General features: G+C 35.6%; 1 protein-coding gene across 3 annotated transcripts in view; it reads right to left on the bottom strand.

Annotated features, from left to right (window-relative positions):
• The window catches only part of LOC149789250 (mRNA-decapping enzyme 1A-like), a 228,845-nt gene that overhangs the window by 61,453 nt on the left and 153,798 nt on the right, over nucleotides 1–13,594 (bottom strand). For all 3 annotated transcript variants that reach the window (XM_089975422.1, XM_089975423.1, XM_089975424.1), the window contains one exon: nucleotides 1,042–1,105. In XM_089975422.1, coding sequence (XP_089831548.1) covers nucleotides 1,042–1,105 — 64 coding nt within the window. The remainder of the gene's footprint in view (nucleotides 1–1,041; nucleotides 1,106–13,594) is intronic.

The raw sequence follows: 13,594 nt of genomic DNA, 5'->3' as shown, positions 1-13,594 counted from the left end.
TGATTTAAAATTTACTTTATCATTGATCCTGCATGACTTGAGCTTCAGTTATAAGTTTTTATTGTTCACATTTCACATCATGTTCTGTATTTAAGATTGAAGAACTTTCTACACCTCAGTGTGTTTTTGAGGATAATTTTACTACAGTTCTCTCCAAGGGTTTTGAAGGTAAAGGTAGATTCCATAGTTTTCTCAATAGATTTCATAGTTTTCTCTATTTTCAAGACCCCCCCCCCATTCCTGGTTATTAAATGCAAGTCAATGTCTAGATGAGGTATTATGACACTCCACTGATCAAAGAATAACTACAATGTTGTATATTCATCCTGATTCAGTTCAGGATATCTGCAATAGCCAAAGTGTACAAAGGGATAAAAGCATCTTCCTAGTACTGGTGACTGCTTAACTGAGGTTAATTTCAACTGATGTGCTTTATACCCTAGTGATTGGGGTAAAAATAGATGATGATGACAAGTTGCTTCTCCGTTAGTTTCAATTCATTTTGTAAGACTTGGCCCATGAAGTCATGAAAGTTTCTAAGCATAAAATATGAACTCATGTTCGATATATTAAAAAAATGACCTGCCATAAATTCACTCAGGTGAGAGGAAAAATGTGAAGTTTTGGCATTATTTAATTTCCGTATCACTGCATGTAAACTAAATTTTACTAATACCGAGAGAATAAAAAGATTTTCATACTGGGGTTTGAAGTCCAATCATGGTGCTCCAGCAGCATCATGACGATGGATCCTACCATATATACGTACTCAGTTGAGTCAAAGTGCAAACAACATAGACCCTGATCTTCTATTGAATAATGCACCTGCATATCAGAATCTTTGCAGTTTGTTCCAATGATTACTCCTTACAAACTGCATAGACCTAGATCTGCCAGCACTTTATATAATTGCAGATCTGGGTCTGTGCAGTTGGAGTTGTCTTATAAGTGAGTATATATAGTATTAATAGAGATAACAATAGTGCAGTATGTGTATGTGTATGTACATTCTTGCATATGTAGATTGACTAGGTAAATTACCTGTTCATAAGCTGCCCCACCTTGGCACATTCATCCTTGTCATAGAACCAGATTCCATAGATTGCTGCAACACAGAGAAAGACAGGTCTATTCTTATCTGTGTATATGTAAAACTGTATATACCTGCCTGAAAGAAAATGACTACATTTACCCATTTCTTTTCTTTGATGAGCAATTATGAACAGTGAAGACACAGTTCTGACTTAAATGGATTGAAAGATTAGGGTCATTATACGAATTATATCATGCAAACAGTGTAGACCTTGATTTGCTTGCACATTATAGGATGAAAAATCTAAGTCTATGCTGTGAATGTGTGTGTGTCAATCGATGGGTATGAACAATTGCTGTACTGGAGTAGAGTGTAGACCTTCATCTGCTGGTACGTTAAAGGATTAAAGATCAAAGTCTATGCTGTGTGTGTATTGTACATGGGTACATATACAGCTGTTGTATAGAGTTCAGACCCTGATGTACTGGCACATTATATGATGAAAGATCTAAGTCTATGCTGTGTGTGTGTTGTACATGGGTATGTACATTGCCGTCTTAGAATATAGTGTAGCCTGATCTTTTCGGCACATTATATGATGAGAGACCTAAATCTGCACTGAGTAGTTTTGTGTGTGTGTTGCACATGGGCATGTACAATAACTATAATATAATAGAGTACAGTCCTTCATCTGCTGGCTTATTATGCTGTGTGTGCGTGTGTGTGTGTGTGTTGTACCCAACTTATTTACTATACAGTACACATTCTGGTTGCCATTTCACAAAAATTCATGAAATAATTTGTATCCTATTTTTCTATATTTTTCTGGTGCTTTTCAAGCCATAGAATCAGGAAGAATCTCTAAGGAGAAGGAAATACAAACCTCGGAAAATTTATCTAAAATTTATTTCCACTGCTACTAATCTGCACCATTACTATTTCTGATGTTTGAAATATTTCAAATTTGGGTCGAATTATTGTCTTCTTCTAAAAACTTAAATGAAAATTGTCTCCTCTTCCTCTGCTCATTGCACTGATTTGGTATCATTTGACTGTAAAGTTTCACTACATGGATTTGGTATCATTTGACTGTAAAGTTTCACTACACAGATTTGGTATCATTTGACTGCAAAGTTTCACTACATGGATTTGGTATCATTTGACTGTAAAGTTTCACTACACAGATTTGGTGTCATTTGACTGTAAAGTTTCACTACACGGATTTGGTATCATTTGACTGTAAAGTTTCACTACAAGGATTTGGTATCATTTGACTGTAAAGTTTCACTACATGGATTTGGTATCATTTGACTAAAGTTTCACTACACAGATTTGGTATCATTTGACTGTAAAGTTTGACTACACAAATTTGGTATCATTCAACTGTAAAGTTTTACTACACGGATTTGGTATCATTTGACTGTAAAGTTTCACTAGAAGGATTTGGTATCATTTGACTGTAAAGTTTCACTACACGGATTTGGTATCATTTGACTGTAAAGTTTCACTAGAAGGATTTGGTATCATTTGACTGTAAAGTTTCACTAGAAGGATTTGGTATCATTCAACTGTAACGTTTCACTACACAAATTTGGTATCATTTGACTGTAAAGTCTCACTACACAAATTTGGTATCTTTCAACTGTAAAGTTTCACTACACGGATTTGGTATCATTTGACTGTAAAGTTTCACTACACGGATTTGGTATCATTCAACTGTAAAGTTTCACTACACAGATTTGGTATCATTTGACTGTAAAGTTTCACTACACAGATTTGGTATCACTTGACTGTAAAGTTTCACTACACGGATTTGGTATCATTCAACTGTAAAGTTTCACTACACAGATTTGGTATCATTCAACTGTGAAGTTTCACTACATGGATTTGGTATCATTTGACTGAAAAGTTTCACTACACGGATTTGGTATCATTCAACTGTAAAGTTTCACTACATGGATTTGGTATCATTCAACTGTAAAGTTTCACTACACGGATTTGGTATCATTCAACTGTAAAGTTTCACTACACAGATTTAGTATCATTCAACTGTAAAGTTTCACTACACGGATTTGGTATCATTTGACTGTAAAGTTTCACTACACGAATTTGGTAGCATTTGACTGAAAAGTTTCACTACACGGATTTGGTATCATTTGACTGTAAAGTTTCACTACACAAATTTGGTATCATTCAACTGTAAAGTTTTGCAGCATGGATTTGGTATCATTTGACTGTAAAGTTTCACTACACAGATTTGGTATCATTCAACCAGAAAGTTTCACTACACAAATTTGGTATCATTCAACTGTAAAGTTCTCTTTCATGTTTTCAATAGCATGAACTACCTTTTGCAGTTTTTTCTTTCCTTTCTTTTCGTATTCTCTTTAACAGAGTTGTTACAGTAGAACCTGTCCTGAAAAAACACTCCATCTGCCAAAAAATTGTGATTTCTAAAAGCTGGTGGTTTCAGACAGGTTGTTCTTGTTGTTGTAGGGTTTAACGCCATTTTTCAGCACACTATAGGCTATACATGATGGCCAGTATTAATGGTGGAGGAAAAACCTTGGAAAACCCTGGAAAGAACCACTGACCTATGAGAAGCTACTGGCAAGCTTTCTCACATACCTACACTGGCTGAATCCAAGACTTAAACCCATGCAGAGGTGAGATGGCAGTGATCCGTAAAGGAGAGCGCTTTAAACCATTTGGCCACTGGGAGCCCCTTCAACAGGTCATAACGTTATAATCAGCTCCTAAGACAAGAACTTATATCATCTTCATTCACAACAATGTTAACATTTTAGAAAATTTAACTTTTCTTTGCACAAGATGGCCAACTAGACTGCAATATTTTTTTATTTTAGTTAGCACAGGATTGATGAACAATGAAAACTGGGATGATATATGCAGCATTCTTCTAGACAAGTGTCCTATAAAATTGGGTATTTGTAAAATACAACATAAAGAAGTTTCCTACCTGATTGACAGAATATGTATGTCCAACCAGAAAAAAGTATGCACAAGGAGTCAGTCTGGATTTAAGTCAAGTGTACTCATTCTATTTTCCAAAATCAAGTATATATAAAAATAACTCCAAGATCTTCTAGTTTTCTAAGTCTGGAATGCTGTATTGTCGTGGTACTTAATGTTGCTATCGGCACATATTCTGCTCTTGCCGTATTGTTACAAATTGTGAAGTTTCTCTGACTTTTCCTTTATTGATTCCTATAAAAATCTCAGTGAATATAATCACATAAATGTAAATAAAACCGCTTATGGCAGCTGACCCAGGGGGAACAACTCTATATTATCATGGCATATGCCTAACTTACGTATGGTAGCATGGACATATTGTAATAAACATACCAATAAGATGGAATGTCCACACATGCACTGGCTGAATATTTCCACTAAAATAAAGGATCCAATGACACTAACGTCAGGTAAGTTGAAATCCAAGATAACAACAGTAGAAATTAAAATAAAAAATATTACATAAATTTGCATGAATTTTAAGTGCAATGTGGACAAAGAAATCTTTATATATAAATGAATCTAATATTAATATGATTATTATTTCTGAAATGTTACCAAATTAAATAACCCAACTACTATTTCTTTCCTATTTATGTAGGATAAGTAGGATCATAAACGTTTTGTCAATTTCGGTCCATATTGGCTAGCATGGAATGAAATTCCAAGTGTAACCTAGAAAGGATATGTATATTGCCATTGGTATATGACCTATAATCATCAAATATTAGACAATGCACTGATTATATTTCCTAATCAAGACCAGTGTGGATATAGTAAGTTTGACATGAGCTTTGAATATAATGATCAATGAAATTGCATGCACTTTAAAGTGATGTTCATTGTTTTCCAATGTAGAATTACCAAAAATGTTGATTTTAGTAAACTGCGCTCTGACATGTTTGCATCCTTCCTGGATGCTGTTTTACATCTGTAAACAACCGATAGATGGCATATGTTCAAAATTATTTGGGAAATCCTGTTTGCTGCGATAATACAGCACCCGTGATAATACAGCATCGGAGTATAATAGTCTTATTTCAAAGTATTAAGTAGGATTCTTTTTTCCAGGAAAGTATGCATTTTATTACTAAATATCAAGATTCAAATAAACCCATTAAGCTCCCCCTAAATCTGCTCATGATATTGACAATATTAGCAAGGTTTTGTTTCACCCAAACACTAGCCAGCCACACCTCGACTCCGCACTGTGCCAATTTCCACGTGAGAAGAAACTCATTAAATGTCATATTTAATGAAACAATGTCCAAGAATGAGAGCTAAAGGCAAATACTTGATGTTGTCATAACAATGTTGCTAGTGACAGTATCGTTTATACTTAATTACAAGTCAGGTCAGACAGCAAACTGTATAGACCCAGATCTGCCATCACATAATGCACTGGCAGATCTCGATCTATGCAGTTTGTTAGGAAGAATCAGAAGAACAAGTTGGTCATTATGTGCCAGCATATTATACAAGGGATGATCAGAATCTATGTTGTCTGCAGTTGGACTTGGCTTATAAGCAAGTACATACAGGATGTGAAAAGGGATACCTACTGGGTATGTCTTGATGGTGTGACCATGGCAACGTACATAGTACATTTCACTATAATACTGGATGTACACATATTAAACAAGGTAATCAAGAGCACCCAGTGATGAAAGCAACATTTTCAAGTAATAGTAAAATAATAAACATTTTTTTACATCTGGTCTAAACTTTCAAAGCTGAAGTATTGGATTAAATGGATATAAACACATTTTAACCCATCCTTACATTCTCATATGGCTGACTTACTGGAGCCAAACTTGAGCTGTACCCAAAAGCTTGTTGCTGTACCTAATTATCTCAGTAATGCAATCTGATTTTTATCATAACTTTATGAAACACTGGCAGAATGCAAACTGCATTTGAACTCAGATGGAACTCAGCATTCTTATGAGATTAATAAAAATGGGATCTGGCTGGTGCTGCACAGAGTGATCTGCAAATCACCTTTTTCTAAGGACTGCCACATTATCTTGGGTACATCATATATTCCACTCAAAGTAGTACAGACCAAGATTCTAACATCCCAATACTAGGAAGGCAGAGTAGATATACCATCCTATGATAGGAATGCTGAATAGACACAGGATCCAACAAAATCTGGACTCCCTCTCTTCTTGAGACTTTAAGAGCATAAAAATCAAGCTAAAATATCATTGTCTGAAAACTGTGACTGTCTTTTAATGTTTTTGTTTTTATACAGTAAAACCACAGCTAAAAGGTTACAGTATATTTGTGCCTGTGATGAAAGTCACTAAAGTTGCATGTTACTAAATTAAAAGATTTATTAAAATATTCTCATTTATACATATTGCAGACTATGAGAAATAAAGCTAGAGCAAATATATCTGTATTCTTCATCCTGCAAAAATATTTCAGTGATGAAACCCATGTCAGACATACGGATCTGCTTGGTGATTTTTTTTGTCAGCTTTGGTGAGGGGAGGGGAGAGGGCAGAGGGTTACCAAGTTAAACAGTATTCGATAAAACAGATATCAATGCTCTTTAGCTACATTATAAGAGTGAAACTGCTACACTGACGTACAAAATAAATCAAATTTAATTGAGTTGTAAGGAGATTTGATTTATGAGAGCCCAATAACCATCTAAGAAAATCAAAACCTTCCACTGATATTAGCAAGACATGAACTCTGTCGACAAGGTTATCTCTATTATGGTACATTTAGTTTTCCTCCCAGTAATTGTGGAATGGATATTTATTACTTTAACTGGATGAATCAAAACAATACAGAACAGAATAATTTGACTGATGAAGCAAAAATGGAGAAGTAGATCATACTCAAGAGATTTCAATAATTGAAACTTATAAGTGACAATAGAAGTTTTAAATATTCCAGGACATATATAAACTAGATACCCTTGAATGGTCTGATGATTCAAGTTCCAAAACGAATTTCCATGAATTCAAGATGAGACCATTTCTTCTTTTTAACTGCTGAATACTAAAACAATCTCTCTGACATTCTTGAACAATAAGATTTTCAAATTAGCCTGCTGCCAAATATACTGGATGTAAGATTGGTACCATTTTCATTTAGAACAAAAAAGATGCCATCATAAGACTTTTGCTGAAAACCCACTGTCAATATGACCATCCATTCAAAAGGAATGGTAGCAAGATTTTCAATATGCTCATTGTGCCAGCCATACTGGATGTCTGCATGGCAACATTTTCATTCAGGACGACTAGAATCTAGTGACAAAAGATGTCCTTTAGTGAAAAGCTAATGTTGATATGGTCAACAGTTCTGGAGGGGTAGTGATAACAAGGTCTTTTAATGGCCATCATATTGGCCATACTGGATGTCAGCTTCGCATGATTTTCATTCAGAACCAACTAAACACCAAAGAAATCTTCTGGTTAAAATCCCATGTGATGACTTTCCTTCTAGTGACAAGAAGATTTTCTAGACGACTGCCACAGTGGCCACAACTGAGGTCAGAATGGCACCACATTTTGAGGTCAGAATGGCACCAGTTTCATTCAGGATCAAGTAGTTATCACTCTTAGTCTTCAGGTGAAAACTCCATGTCAATATGACTCTTTAGTTTCGAGAAGAAGTAATCAATTTTTTTTTAAAGATGGTTGCTATGGTGGCCATTTAGGATATAAGATCAGCTCCAGTTTCATTTAGTGCCAACTATCCATCTTAAGAAGTCTTCTGGTTTAAACCCAATGCTGATATGACTTTCCATTCAAGGAAGTCTAGTCATCAGATTTTGAAGATGGTCACTTTGGCAGCCATATTGGATATTGGATTAGTACATAATTTTTATTTAAAAACAACTAGACATCATAAGATTCAGTATTCCAGTGAAAACCCCATTATGACAGACTTTCCATTCAGGAAGAGAAGCAATAACAAACTTTTCAAGCTGGCTGTTATATTTGTCATATTGAGAGTCAGATCATCAGCGTTTTCACTTAGGACCAACTAGACATAGCAAGATGTCTTTCAGTAAAAAACACCAATCTGATGTGACCATCCTTTTACATGGAATATTGATTACAATATTGTAAACATGACTAATGTAAAGGCCATACTGCATGTCCTGGTAGTACCATTTTCATTTAGGATCAACTAGACCTCATATGAAATCTTTTGTTGAAAATCCCATGTTGATATGATTTTCCATTTAGGAGGTGTAACAATAACAAGATTTTCAAGATGGCTGTCATGGTGACCATAACTGATATCAGATCGGCACCAATTTTGTTTAGGACAAATAGATATCATAAGCCTTCTAATGGAAACACTTTCAAGATTGCCATTGATGGCCATACTGGATGTCAGCTTGGCATAATTTCATTCAAGACTAACTGGATACCATAAAATGACTTTATGTGAAAACCCTATATTGATATGATCATTCATTTATTCAGGAGGAGTAACAATAATACTTCCATGGCAGCCATAATGGACACATAATAATGACATCACTTTATTTGGGACCAACTAGACGTAACAAAAGGTCTTTTTGTGAAAACCGCATGCTGTTATGACTATACATTCAGGAGAAGCAATAACAAAATTTTCAAAAGGAGCCGCTATGGTGGCCATATTAAAGTTCTGTGTGGAACTATTTTCTTGTAGGAACAACTAGACATCATAAAAGGTCTGGAGAAAATCTGGCACTGACATGACTGTCTGTTTAGGAAGAGTAGCGAGGAAAAAAAAGAATTTTAATATGGGTGCTGTACTGGCCATATTCGATGGCAGATCAGAACCATTTCATTGTAGTAAAAACAAATAATCCCTGCAGACATCACCATCCATTCAGGAAAAGTAGTGATAAGATTTTCAAGATGGTTGCCATGGTAACGCTATTGGATGTCTGATCTGGACTGGTTTCATTTAGGACCAACTAGACCTTGGAATGAATGTGTGAAAAGTTCACTGCAATCCTCCAAGTAGTTTAGGAGGATCAGAGATAACAAAGGTGCTAATATACATGCACCTAGGATGACAGGCTATCACATAAACTCTTCTGACCTATGCCCAGTAGAGCTATCTATAGCAAGGATAGTAATTATATATGTCATTGAGATTCATCAGTTTTGTTGAATGAAATGAAAATAATTTTAGGATTCAAAACTTGATTTTAAACTGGATGATAGAAAAATGGCTTGACTGAGACTAAAACAGATGCATGCTCTACTTAGCAGAATAAATATACAACTTATGTGTAAATCATAAATGTACAAATTATGTATAAATGTATAAGTGACGTGGTATTTCATAAATGCACAAATGACATGGTATATCATAAATGCACAAGTGACACCATATATCATAAATGCACAGATCATGTGGTATATCATACCTGTACAAGTGACATCATATATCATAAAGGTATAAGTGACACCATATATCATATATGTGATGTGATTTGGATTTTTAACGTAGCTTTAACAATTTTTCAGTCATATCGCTAGGATGTCTGCAATGTGGCAGTTTATAGTGATGTCTAGCACTGGGGCATCATGCAGCAGACATGCAGCATGATGTCCCACCCAGTCACATTATCCTGACACCGGGCCGACCAGTCCTAACACTAACCTCTTAATGCTGAGCGCCAAGCGAGGCAGCTATTAGTACCGTTTTTGTAAGTCTTTGGTATGACTCGGCCGGGGATCGAACCCACGACCTCCCGCATCCAAGGCGGATGCTCTAACCATTAGGCCACCGGAGCGGTATATCATATATGTACAAGTGATATGGTATATCATAAACATATAAGTGACACTGTATATCATAAATGTACAAGTTACGTATATATCATAAATGTACAAGTGAGGTGGTATATCATAAATGCACAAGCAAGAGATGTGGTATATTGTAAGTGTAGAAATCATGTGGTATATCATACATGTACAAGTGACATGGTATATCATAAATGTGTAAGTGACACCATATATCATATATGTACAAATGATGTGGTATATCATAAATGTAGTTGTGTCATCATGTAACCTAAATGTACAAGTGACACAGGATACCAATTGTTGTATATTATAAAGATTCAAGTGATATATAAACTGTATATCATAAATTACTCTTTTCAACTGAACTTTATTTCTGAGAGATAAAAGAAAATTATTTTTATCTAATAAAAACCTGATAGACAGATTTCACTTTCAGCAATTAAATTATTGTATTCAGCTTTCTTTAACCAATCTATGATGTTTAAACTATCTTCATACCACTCTTCAGAAACATTTCCTTTTTGTAATTGAAAACTTCTCATAAAATAGATTTCCTATTTGTAATTGTAAACTACTCGTAAAATATATTTTCAATTAGCAATTGAAAACTTCTCATAGAGCAGATTTTCTATTCCTAACTGAAAAATTGTCATCAAATGCAGACTTCTGGTCTCAAGCAATTTTTGTTTGACATCCCACCCACGTTTACATCATGGAGAATGTGTTAATGAAATTGTTTTATTACAATATTATCTTTCTGTTATCTTGTTAGCATACTCAGTGTGACATGTCAACGGAGGAGTATATTCTACATAAAATGTACTGAAAAGTGTACATCATCGGCAAGTACTACAGTATATAATAAAAGGAGTAAAATAATTGAACAAGTGCACCTACTTCTGGGGATTAAGTGGATACAAGGTCTCACCATTTCCTTACATTAGCTACTAACTAGAAATTACACAATGCACTGGCAGATTAGATATTCAAACAAACCATAATTTTAAAGCATCAAGTGTTGTCCCTTATCTACCATTCTTTTATGTGATGACAGATCAGGGTCTATGTTCAATCTACTAATGATTTTCAAGAAGACAGTGTTGTCCTTGATCTGCTAGTATTGAACATGATCGCAGATCAGGGTCTATGTTCAATCTACTAATGATTTTCAAGAAGACAGTGTTGTCCTTGATCTGCTAGTATTGAACATGATCGCAGATCAGGGTCTATGTTCAATCTACTAATGATTTTCAAGAAGACAGTGTTGTCCTTGATCTGCTAGTATTGAACATGATCGCAGATCAGGGTCTATGTTCAATCTACTAATGATTTTCAAGAAGACAGTGTTGTCCTTGATCTGCTAGTATTGAACATGATCGCAGATCAGGGTCTATGTTCAATCTACTAATGATTTTCAAGAAGACAGTGTTGTCCTTGATCTGCTAGTATTGAACATGATCGCAGATCAGGGTCTATTATGTTCAATCTACCTATGATTCTCAAGAAGACAGTGTTGTCCTTGACTTGCTGGTATTGAACATAATTGCAGATCAGGGTCTATTATGTTTAATCTACCTATGATTCTCAAGAAGGCAGTGTTGTCCTTGACTTGCTGGTATTGAACATAATTGCAGATCAGGGTCTATTATGTTTAATCTACCTATGATTCTCAAGAAGGCAGTGTTGTCCTTGATCTGCTGGTATTGCACATGATCGCAGATCAGGGTCTATTATGTTCAATCTACTAATGATTTTCAAGAAGACAGTGTTGTCCTTGATCTGCTAGTATTGAACATGATTGCAGATCACGGTCTATTATGTTCAATCTACCTATGATTCTCAAGAAGACAGTGTTGTCCTTGACTTGCTGGTATTGAACATAATCGCAGATCAGGGTCTATTATGTTTAATCTACCTATGATTCTCAAGAAGGCAGTGTTGTCCTTGATCTGCTGGTATTGCACATGATCGCAGATCAGGGTCTATTATGTTCAATCTACTTATCATTATCAAGAAGGCAGTGTTGTCCTTGATCTGCTGGTATTGAACATGATCGCAGATCAGGGTCTATTATGTTTAATCTACCTATGATTCTCAAGAAGACAGTGTTGTCCTTGACTTGCTGGTATTGAACATAATTGCAGATCAGGGTCTATTATGTTTAATCTACCTATGATTCTCAAGAAGGCAGTGTTGTCCTTGATCTGCTGGTATTGCACATGATCGCAGATCAGGGTCTATTATGTTCAATCTACTAATGATTTTCAAGAAGACAGTGTTGTCCTTGATCTGCTAGTATTGAACATGATTGCAGATCAGGGTCTATTATGTTTAATCTACCTATGATTCTCAAGAAGACAGTGTTGTCCTTGACTTGCTGGTATTGAACATAATTGCAGATCAGGGTCTATTATGTTTAATCTACCTATGATTCTCAAGAAGGCAGTGTTGTCCTTGATCTGCTGGTATTGCACATGATCGCAGATCAGGGTCTATTATGTTCAATCTACTAATGATTTTCAAGAAGACAGTGTTGTCCTTGATCTGCTAGTATTGAACATGATTGCAGATCACGGTCTATTATGTTCAATCTACCTATGATTCTCAAGAAGACAGTGTTGTCCTTGACTTGCTGGTATTGAACATAATCGCAGATCAGGGTCTATTATGTTTAATCTACCTATGATTCTCAAGAAGGCAGTGTTGTCCTTGATCTGCTGGTATTGCACATGATCGCAGATCAGGGTCTATTATGTTCAATCTACTTATCATTATCAAGAAGGCAGTGTTGTCCTTGATCTGCTGGTATTGAACATGATCGCAGATCAGGGTCTATTATGTTCAATCTACCTATGATTATCAAGAAGGCAGTGTTATCCTTGATCTGCTGGTGTTTTTGTGCAGTGAGAGATGTGGATGTACATTATCCAAAATTGAGTGTGTTATTTGTGGGTAAATACATTTCTTTTAAATCATAACACACAGTCTGCATAAATACTGTAAGCCATTTTCCAAAGAAGTTTGGGGCACCGATTGTCCGAGTGGTCTAAAGTGCTCTCCGTTACAGATCACTGCCATCTCATCTCTGTCTGCGTCGGTTCGAGTCTAGGATTTGGCCAATGTGGGTATGTGAGAAAGCTTGCCAGTAGCTTCTCATGGGTCTGTGGTTCTTCCCAGGGTTTTCCAGGGTTCTTCCTCCACCATTAATACTGGCCGCCATGCATAGCCTATTGTGTGCTGAAAAATGGCATCAAACTCAACAACAACAGCAAGTTCTTGACAGAACGAATGAAGCCATGGTGTCAGCCATATAACATACATTTATACATGCTTTTAAGTTCAGTCCAACTGCAAACAAAGATCCTAATAATAATAATAATAATGATGATGATGATGATGATGATGATGATGATGATGATGAAGATGATGATAATAATGTCTTTATTTAAAGAGTGTGTGTGTGTGATTTGGATTTTTAATGTAGCTTTAACAATGTTTCAGTCATATCACTATGTCTCACCCAGTCCAACCAGTCCTAACACTAACCTCTTAATGCTAAATACCAAGCGAGGCAGCTGTTTGTATTATTTTTTTAAGCCATTGGTACGACTCAACTGGGGATTGAACCCATGACCTCCTGCATCCATGGCGGATGCTCTAACCACTAGGCCAATGGAGCTGTTCTTTACTTAAAGAGGTAACTCAATTAGTTAAATACAATTAATCTCTGACCCCTCCAGTG

This window comes from Sinohyriopsis cumingii, chromosome 11 (genome assembly GCF_028554795.1).
Source record: "Sinohyriopsis cumingii isolate HCF-2022 chromosome 11, ASM2855479v2, whole genome shotgun sequence".
In the NCBI taxonomy this organism is placed as follows: domain Eukaryota; kingdom Metazoa; phylum Mollusca; class Bivalvia; order Unionida; family Unionidae; genus Sinohyriopsis; species Sinohyriopsis cumingii.
Note: the sequence above shows the minus strand (reverse complement) of the source record. Positions and strands in the feature narration are given on the sequence as shown.